At 55.2% G+C, this 10423-nt stretch overlaps 1 protein-coding gene and 1 long non-coding RNA gene across 2 annotated transcripts; one reads left to right on the forward strand and one right to left on the reverse strand.

The window, feature by feature from the left end:
* The first annotated feature begins 1849 nt into the window (after nucleotides 1-1849).
* On the forward strand, nucleotides 1850-6668 carry LOC119091228 (uncharacterized). Its single transcript, XR_005093382.1, has 3 exons — nucleotides 1850-2123; nucleotides 3020-3108; nucleotides 6598-6668. It is a non-coding gene; the product is annotated as an uncharacterized LOC119091228 (long non-coding RNA).
* A 971-nt stretch (nucleotides 6669-7639) lies between these two features.
* LOC119092465 (mucin-2-like) lies at nucleotides 7640-10346 on the reverse strand. Its single transcript, XM_037215427.1, has 3 exons — nucleotides 10331-10346; nucleotides 8391-9432; nucleotides 7640-7727 (listed from the first exon to the last, which is right to left on the reverse strand). Exons 1-3 carry the CDS (start codon nucleotides 10344-10346, stop codon nucleotides 7640-7642), a joined length of 1146 nt encoding a protein of 381 aa, XP_037071322.1.
* Nucleotides 10347-10423: the final 77 nt, after the last annotated feature.

Consider the following 10423-nt stretch of genomic DNA (forward strand, 5'->3'; position numbering starts at 1 on the left):
CGCTAACCTCCTCCTACCTTACCTACACGCAGTTGGGCGCCTTCAGGCAAGGAAAAGCAAATTTGAATAATCGTAATGCAAATTATTGGATATGCTGAAAAATGCTCTAAGAATGCAATAATTGCGTGTTTGAGGACTTACGACACGAACATCCGTGCATGCCACGAAATGCGATACGAGGAATAGCGCGAGCGATAATTTGCAGATACGATAGCTTTGCGTAACGAAAATTTCCGCGCACGAGGCTTTGCGCTTTTAAAAATTTGCAAGCAAATAATTGCCGCACAAGTATATCTGATGCAAAGCTTTGAGTACGGAGAAATTGCGAGTTTTGAGTTTTGTCTTGGAACTACGCAACAGCTAAGCTGATCCAGGTGTTACTGTTTTTGGAAGTACATCAATATAATTTGTAGAGTATCAATACAGTTTGACTTCCACCAGCAAGACGCTTTGCCGCCTGCCTTCGATCGAAGGCACGAGATCGAGTGGGCGCGTGGTGCTCACCCTGCTCGCCTTAGTTAAAAGTTGTAATGAAGTTGGGATATAACTTGATCACTGATCGGTTCACGGTACTCACTAACATCAGTTATTGATAACAAAACAAGCTTTGTGCCGCGCGAACTGTATGTTGACCATCAGACAGTGGTTAGGGCTCGATCAAAGAGCCTTTTTGTTAGCTGTAATGCATGCTAAAATATCAGGTGGATCTGAACTTTTTCGCCCGTGTTTACCTGTGCAGTTGCACGCGACATATAGCGGGTTTGATGCGCGCTGTTTGACTACATTTACCACATACGTATGTTTGACTAAATTTGCCACATACCTGCATGTTTGATGTTCTGTTAATTGGTAAGCACGCACATCGAGCATGCTACAAATTTAAATATTAGCCAGCGTCAGCGAGCGTGGTATCACGTGGTGATGATATGCTGAAACGGAATTATGCTCAAGCGATGCCCCCTTCTACTAGCCTTGTCTTTCTAATCACATCTTCCACTCTAGCAAATGACTGACATTCAATGGTGGGGGCCGATGACATTTTTCCAGTTAGGTGCTTTGGGGCTTAACTGGTTGATCCATGATGAGCTAGCTATTAAAAGACAATAGCACTGCGCTGAACAGCAAGGCTGCTCGTTTCATGATTTCGGCAACACGCTGTCAGCATTCGCCGTCGTGCAATTGAAGGCTGGGGTTGCGCAACTGACGCGAAATCGGTGGCAGCACACGTTCTTTGTCCAGATACGTTCCCTGTCTGGACACACTCTAACGGTTCCATTTCGACCCAACACTGCACACTCTAATTGCGATGGGGCTGGTCCGTCCAGCGGGATGACGCGCAGTGGCGGATCCGTCAGGATGTCGCGGGAGATTTTCAATGACCCCGCCCGTCATTCTCGCTCAAGTTTGCCTCTTCGCCCGCCCCAGTCAAAAGTAGCCCTAGCAATGTCAAGCAAGCCGTGTATACCTTTAAGCGAAACCCGCAGTACCGAGCCTGGCGTTGCCCGTGCTCATCAGGCGCTCCTGGGCAATTTCGAGCGCTGGCTCCGCCTCTGGCGGGCCACATTGTGCCCGACGCGGCGGAGGGCCGCCCGGGGCGCGGCCTTGGGCTCAGCCGCGACCCGCCCCTCGTTGGATTAGGGGTGTGCAGTGCGGTGCACATCGGTGAGCCAGCGCGGGCCCGGGCGGACCGGAGGGGAGGGGCAGGACGGGACGCGCGCGGCAGCACGCAGTGGGTGGCGGGCGGTGCGCGGCGCTGGGACTGGCTGAGATCACAGGTGACCGCCGGTCACGACAAGTCGCGGCCAGGGCTGGGTGGTGCGGATGCCGCCGGCAGAGAGCGGTGCGGTAACGCTGTCTCGTGACTGCTGGAGACGTCGGCAGATATTGCCGGAGGCCAGCCGGACAGGACCCAAGCACGGCAGACAGTCGCAGACATCAGTGAGAACGACCACAGGCAAAACCAACGGCGCACGCGCCCCGTGGCGGACGAAGATAGGTGCATGAACGGTGGCGGAGCGGAGCGAGGTGGACGGACGTGAAGCAGTGAGCAGCACAACGCGCAGAAGACCGATCAGCACCCATGCGGCGCTGAACGCGACACAATGCTTCTATCATCCAAACAGGTAACGCACCGCCGCCGCCGTACGGCGCGTGCTCCGCAGAGCTTAACAGATGAGCGCATGCGCACATCTGCCAGAGCTACGCTCTGATGGAAGTTCTGCGGCTTCTGGTGACCCGATGAGAATGGAATGGATCGTCCGAAATTCCTTGATTCTCAGGCTCCCGCAGTTGCAATTTGTTAAATAATTACTGTCAAACATGTCAGGCTCACTTTAGGAAATTAGACGAAAGCTATGTTATCAAGGGGAGATTAACACGCGCCTGGGGTGGCCGGTTGGATGCCTCTCGCTCGGGTGGGAGGCCATTTGACCCCCTGAGATCCCAGACCGAAGAGAGCTAGAGATACCAAATTTACAGGATGTGGAAACATGTACAACTGCTACAGCTATTTTCACCTCACTTTTAATTGTTCAGCCACGCAAATTTGGTGCGGCTACGCTGCACCATTCGGAAACCATTCCGGAAAACCTTTCGGGGGTCAATTTGACCCCCGCCCGAGCGCGTGTGTCCTCACTTGCCACTGTGGGGAAACACAACGGCCGCCCTATTCGTGCGCGTGGTGACAGCAGCACAACGCCGCTGGCCGATCCTGCCTGCGACCGATAATCGTTACGATCCATCATCTCGCCATCGACGCGTTATCACTGTGAACTGCAATCACGTCCCAGTGCGCTACCCCCTCGCATTGCCCGCTTCGCTTTTGGCACCTGCATTCGTCAAGTGTTGGAAGTTTGTGACCTGTTATTTCCATAGCAACGGCGGATCAATGGCGGCCGATGCCCGCAGGGGGTGGCGTTCTGAGCGAGCCGGCGAGTTTGCGGCCGGCAGTGGGCGCGCGTGCGGTCGCAGATGCTCTGGTGACACCCGACCCACGTGGCTGACCCCGCCATGCCCCCAGGGCCCGGTCAGGTGACCTGAGACCATGCGCGTCAGCAGCGATGCAGGTCGTCGTAAAGATCTTCCTGGTCGGCTGGCTGGCATGCTGTGGTAAGTCGCATACGGACCCAGAAGGGTCTGCGCCTTTGGTACCAACCAACGCTACTCTGAAGGAAAGATTTTCGCCTTCTTAAATAGGTGCGCTGGGGGGTTCAAAATGATGAAGTATTTCCTGTCAAGAGCACGATTAAAATCGTCAAAAGGAATTGTACAGAAATCTGCAGGTGCTCCTCTCAATGAGAATAAGAATGTATCCTCGTACAAATCTGTGCCCTCCGTACCTGAAAATGCTGTCGTTACGTTACATTACCATCTATGTGTGCGTTTGGCTATGATTTGAGGTAAGCATGTTTGTTTCATAAGTTTGAGTTTTTACAAAACATATTAACAGTAAGCCGTTAACCATAAACATGTACAACGGATCAGCTTCCATGTATGTTCTATACGCGGTCACGCCATGAGAAGCAAAAGCCACCCGTACACTCCCGTGGCCTTGCTTTTGGATTTGGGAAAAAACATTAATTTGATACCTACAAGATTTTGGTGCAATAGTATGAATGCTGGGACACCGATTTTTTTTCTTCTTTGTGTGACCGGAAAATCTCTTGATAATCAAAGATAAGGGCATTGAGCGTAGAAATTGCAGAAGTAATTTGGTGGAACGAACTCGACGTCTTCCATGTAGTAGTATGTTAGCAAACATTGCGTTACAGTAATTGGTTGCGGATAGCGTGCCCAACAAATCTCGTAAGCTCTTGATCGTATGGGCGACACATTCAGCAGGCGTCCAGTCGTCAATTATGCATGTTCGAGCAAGATAAACGTTTCGGCGCCAGGCCAGGGTAAGATATATGACGTTATAAGCTAAGGTCTAAGCTAAGCTAAGGTCGTCATAAGTTACGGTTATGTATTTTTTTAGGACAGACGCTCCAAGTTCCCTTCTTTGCTATTTACTTTCGACGTAATACATTCACTGGTTTGACCCTGCGCCAATGAAGCCAACGTGTACGAGGTTACATGGACCCCACAATAAAGTTCAAGAGGGCCAACCTGTAAGTATCGAGCCCAAACGACTGTGGCTCCTATCATTGAAAATATGTGTGGAAGCCTGTGAACCCACAATCAACATGTCTGAAAACAGGAGAACAGTATTTTACGCATCAGCTTCCACTTAATGGATCATTATCGGCCATAACATGTCGTGTGGTTCAGAGGAATACACAGATTGTTTAAACTGATCATCCCACCTTTATTTCTAAACTTTGTTAACATAACGGTGTCTGTTTGGTGAGACCACCCTTCGATTGTGACAATGGCGCTTTGGAAGGTATACGACTGTTATCGCGGACGCTTAAGGGTCCGGAAGTTGTCGAACGATTTGGAAAATTCTGAAAATTTTGCGAGCAATTTATGAGTCACATGGTAGAGATCAAAATGCCATTTTCAGGATATTGATGGTTTCTGATCGCCGTTTGCACATATCTGATTCTTTGATTGATGGCATACATGGCGGCAGGCCTCTTGGGTCATATGTTCAGCCTAAACTGTCGCATTTGACGAAATACCTGAGGTTGAAGTGAGTCCAGGCTGCTAATATGGGTTAGTGTTACTTCCCTTGAATCACCAGTTGGAGCTATCTTACCGTCTCTTGGGAGCAAAATGCCAATGAAACGGTTTGGTCGTTTCCCACAATATCCATTTCTAGTCATGTGTGCCAGGTTTTTCCGACGAACCCGGTCGTAAAACGTCATATGATCCCCCTTAGAAGATTGCCTACCTCCATGGGCATATCGTGCCCACATGCACCGCTCAGAGGCTATCCGTGCTAGGGGTCCGTGCTGCCACCGATAGCATCGATCGCACCGTAGTTTATTGGTGCATTGACTCATGACTCATGTTCATGGCTAATTGGTGGCCTTGATATCCATCGATCATCTCGACACATCCCGGTCGTCTTTTCATACAAGTATGGGAGATGCCGTCTATTGCTCAAACCGCGCCACTATCGCAGCTGAGAGGAGCCTCCGCAACTTCTTTTGAGCACCGCATGGGTCGCCGGCTCAGACTCTATGAACAGCTTGGAACCCCGAGTTTTGCGTTGGTCACGCGCGGTACGACTGGTATAATGTTGATCAACGGCAGCTCGTAATGTGAGAAGTGCATGTGCTTGTCGATATGTCCCACGCTAAAGGTCGTAAAGACCCATCTCCTACGGTGGTCCCGATTTTCTTTGATCCGGCCGATTTCACTTATTTCGATATTATGTCCTGTCTTAATGTCAGGTCTTGAGCTGTACCACGAACCCTATAGTGCAGACTCTGTCCAGTTTGTCTATCAATGAATAAACACACGGATCCAGGTCGCTCGGCAGCCCAGGTCTCAGTAGATCCAGGTCAGCTCAGTAGCCCAGGTCTCAGTAGATCCAAGCCAGCTCAGCAGACCAGGCCTCAGTAGATCCAGGTTAGCTCAGTAGCCCAGCTCTCAGTAGATCCAGACCAGCTCATTAGCCCAGGTCTCAGTAGATCCAGGTTAGCTCAGCAGCCCAGGTCTTAGCAGATCCAAGCCAGCTCAGCAGACCAGGCCTCAGTAGATCCAGGTTAGCTCAGTAGCCCAGGTCTCAGTAGACCCAAGCCAGCTCAGCAGCCCAGGTCTTAGCAGATCCAGGCCAGCCCAGCAGACCAGCCTTCAGTAATGCCTTGCCGACAAGGACCAAGGAAAGGACATATTTCAGAGCTCCATAGAAGTCCATAGAATCTTCTAGGGCTCCATTAGCCCACATAGGGACATCTTCCAAAGACGACCACTGCTGCTGGTAGATGTGGTCACGTGTCTGAGGTCAGCGACCCTGCTCCCAGCGCGCGTGCGTGCACGGCTCACCACAGTTCACTGGCGCGTCAGGCCCATGAACTCTGCCTGAATAATTCCAGTCGCCGGCGGCATTCCACCACACCGTCAGTTGTCTGTGTGTGTGGGTGCGCGCGATCACGTGAGCACGCATGAGCGCGCCCATGTGATGCTATCGTGGCCGCCGGCGTAGAAAAGAGGGATCGCGTGTATCGGCGTCAACGATCGGCCATATCGGACGTCTGGATCACCGCTGCAGGCTTATCAGCTGTTTGCTTTTCGGCCGACCCGAATTAGTTTTTAGCGTGATTTCATCGAGCAGGATCGAGCGAATAAAAATATACTGTTCCACATGCAGGCTTTGGTCATAATATGACAAGAAAAGAACCAATAACGTGCAGGATATAATGACTGTACAGGCACTACTCCTGTTTGAATGAAAAATGACAGGTGTGTTGTGCCTGGCATGTTGATTGGTGGTAAGCCGTGATATACCATATATCTTGTGCGATGATTGGTCGTCTTGGACACATTTTTGGCTCTCGGGTTTTTACATTGTCCGCGTATGAAACCAGTCTACTGTTCTCCAAACGTTCTAATCAATGCGTGCCATGATCTTAATCTGACATCTACCCTCATACACCTGTACTTCGGTTCGACGCTGTCGTCTCAGCCTTACGCTGTCGTCGCCGCCAGGCGCTGCCGCCGCGCCGCCGGCCTCTCCAGCGCCGCCAGTCCTGCACGGCTCGCTGTCGCAGCCGGAGCCCCCAGCGGCGGCGCCGGACGACACGCCGCCACCGCCGCCGCCGCCGCAGCGGCACGCCATGGAGGAGTTCTTCCTGTGGATGCCGTCCGGCGACCAGGCTCTGGACGAGTGGGACGGCGACGGCGTCCTGTGGCTGCTCACCACCACCGTCACGCGCACCAGAGTGGTGCCGAGCACAGTGGTCGTGACGCGCCGGGGCGGCACCACGCTGGCGCTCAGCGTCGCGCCCGAGGCGACCCCCGTGCTGGTGCCTGTGCAGTACACGAGCCGTCCAGGCAGCTCGCAGCGCCCTGGGGAGGCGGTGAGCGTCGACTGGGAGCTGGTACGCAGCTCACTCGAGTATCCCGGTCCGTCCGCTGCCGTCGGTTCGACGCCAGACTCGTGTATCACCTTTGGCACGACCACGCAATTAGCCTTTTCTGGCCTCGTTAGCCGGACGCCGGGGCCGACTGCCGTGTTTCCTATGCCGAGTATGACCGCTGTTCCGTGTGGTGAAGCAGGAGGCGCTGGAAGAGGCAACTGGGATGCAACTGCAGATCCTCTTGGTGGCGGGACAACGGGTGTAAACGACGGTCGTCAGGGAAGAACAGATGCGCCTATCCGTGCCTCCACCGAGCAGAACCATCCAACGAATGAGGCTGCCTCTTCAACGGAGCACGACTCAGACACAAACAGGATCAGCTCGTCAGTAACCGGAGACAGCCAGGTGCCGATCCCTGCAACAACGAGCCCCGCTCCGGACGAGCGTGAGACCACAGACACGGTCCTCCCCACCGACAGCCCTCCGACGGGGACAGAAGCGACCGACTCCTCCGCAGGCTCCTCCACGCTCGGCCGGACGCCGCCGCCGCGGCCGAGTGGGGCCACCTCGGCCGGACAGGGCGGGAGGGGCGAGCGGCCACCGGGCGCAACAGTGGCCACGCAGTCCGAGCAGACGGTGCCAGGAGGACCAGAGACCAGTGGCATCGATTCTCACGGCGGTCGGCCCGCTTTGTCGATGGGGAGTACTACGCCCGGCGGCGGCACCGTCTCGGCAGAGCACAGCGCCACGGATGATGGTCTGGCGGAGCACGCAGGCACGGCTGACGGCGAGGTGACAGGGCGCGGTGTCACGAGCGAGCGAGCCGTCACGACTCATAGCGACCCAACGGACGGTATCACAGATGAGGGTCTGTCTGAGCATGGCGCTGCATCTGGCAGTGGTGTGACACGACAGGGTGTCATGGATGACGAGGGCTTGACGGAAAACAACGTCTCATCTGACAGTGACGTAATAGAGCAGGGTGTTACGGCTGGCAGCAACGTAACATACCTCAGCGTCACACCTGAAGGTGGTATGACGGAGCACAGTGTTACTGGTGACAGTGGTATGACAGAGCAAGGTGTCACCGGTGACAGCGGTGTGACAGAGCAAGGTATCACGGATGACAGTGATGTGACGGAGGGCAGTTTCACGTACACCAGTGGCGTGACAGAGGAAGGTATTACAGATGACAGTGATATGACAGAGGGCGGTTTCACGTACACCAGTGGCGTGACGGAGGAAGGTATTACGGGTAACAATGATGCGACGGAGGAAGGTGTCACGGACGACAGTGATGTGACAGAGAAAGGCGTCACATATGGCAGCAGTGTGACGGAACACGGCAGCACTCCTGAGAGTGCTGTGACGGAGCTCAGCGTGACAGGTGCCACTCCGCTGGAGCATCCCCCCGCAGCTGACGTGACAACGGAAAAAGCCACAGGCGATAGTACCACAACCGACGGTATTGGTGACGCTCCGACGGAGCACGACGTGTCGGCTGAGGCGGTCAAAACTGACGACAGGATCATCGGGACCGACGGAACATCCGAGCATGGCACCATAGCCGCCGGTGTGACCCGCAGCGGCAGCAGCGTCACAGCAGGCGACGGCGTCACAGTGGATAGCAGCGTCACAGCAGGCGACGGCGTCACAGCAGACAACAGCGTCACAACAGGCCACGGCTTCACAGTAGACAGCAACGCCACAGCAGGCGACGACGGCACAATGGACAGCAGCGGCACGACAGGTGACGGCGTCACAGCGGACAGCAATGTCACAGCGGGCGAGGGCGTCACAGTAGACGGCAGCGTCACAGCAGGCGACGGCGCCACAGTGGACAGCAACGTCACAGCGGGCGGGGGCGTTACAGTAGACAGCAACGTCACAGCAGGCGACGGCGTTACAGTAGACAGCAACGTCACAGCAGGCGACAACAGCACAGCGGACAGCAACGTCACAGCAGACGATAGCGTCACAGTGGATAGCAGCGTCACAGCAGGCGATGGCGTCACAGAAGACAGCAGCGTCACAGCGGGCGACAGCGTCACAGTAGACAGCAGCGTCACAGCAGGTGACAATAGCACATTAGACAGCAGCGTCACAACAGACGACGGCGTCACAGTAGACAGCAACGTCACAGCAGGCGACGGCGTCACGGCGTACAGCAACGTCACAACAGGCGACGGCGTCACAGTAGACAGCAACGTCACAGCAGGCGACGGCGTCACAGTAGACAGCAACGTCACAGCGGGCGACGGCGTCACAGCGGACAGCAGCGGCACGGCAGGCGACGGGCCAACCGCACTTAGCCCCACAGATGACAACAGTACAGAGCTGGGCGTCACAACTGACGGCGTCACATCCGGGCATGGCAAGGCGGAAGTGGGAAGTGAAGGATCGTCCGTTGGGGTAGGGCTCACCACAAACCCTGTGCCCTGGACCGGGGAGAATAACACCGCAGCTGGACGGGCAGGTGAAAGTCACATCTCCAGCGCGGGAAGGACAGACGCGAGTGACACTCACACCGGGTCGTCAGAGAGTGCTACTGAAGCGAACTGGTCAGAGGGCGTCACCACCGACATCTCCTGGATATGGGGAGAGAGCCCAGAGCCTGGGGTTGCGACTCCCGATGGGACCAGGGCCGAGCCCAGCAGCACAGTGGGATTCTCCGGGCTGAGCACGGCGGGAGAGGAATCGGCGACCGGCCGTGGCAGCACGTCCACTTCGGGAGATAACGGACTCACGGACACAGCTGCAGCCGCAATAGGTGGAGTCCAGAACAGCACGGATGGAGCAAAGGGGCTCGGTGCTACCACTGAAGGAGACTACAACGATGTGTTCAGTACTGCCGCAAGTTCCAGTGAAGGATCCATACATGGTTTTACGGCGGGGTACGGTGATGGATTTAGCATTGTTCCAGGGGACAGCGAGGGACTCAGACCAATTACCGAAGAAGGATACGGTGAAGATACCGGAAAAAGGACCGATACAGGTTACAGTGAAGGACCCAGTGCCGAAGCAAGCTACAGTGGCGGCCTGGAACCCAGCACCGAGGCTGGTTACACTGAGGCTGTCGGGTCCAGTGTCGAGGCAGGTTACAGTGAGAGCTTCGGGTCTAGTATCGAGACAAGCTACAGTGAGACCTTCGGACCCAGCACTGAAGCAGACTACGGTGAAAGTCTGGGACCCAGTACAGCGGAAGGCTACAGTGAGGGTTTGGGACCCAGTACCGAGACAGGCAACAGTGAGACGCTCGGACCCGGCACTGAGAGAGGTTACGACGAGAACACTGGTACAGACAGCAGCTACATCGAAGGACTCGGCACCAACCTCGCTGAGCGTCATGGAACGACGCCCACGGGGCCGTCCGGCCATGCTGTTACCAGCCCGACGCCGACCGTGCCTGCGGCTGATTCGGACAGCCAGCTGACCGGGGCCGGGGGAGAGGCGGA

Source organism: Pollicipes pollicipes, unplaced genomic scaffold, assembly GCF_011947565.3.
Source record: "Pollicipes pollicipes isolate AB1234 unplaced genomic scaffold, Ppol_2.1 Scaffold_3447;HRSCAF=4054_pilon_pilon_pilon, whole genome shotgun sequence".
In the NCBI taxonomy this organism is placed as follows: domain Eukaryota; kingdom Metazoa; phylum Arthropoda; class Thecostraca; order Pollicipedomorpha; family Pollicipedidae; genus Pollicipes; species Pollicipes pollicipes.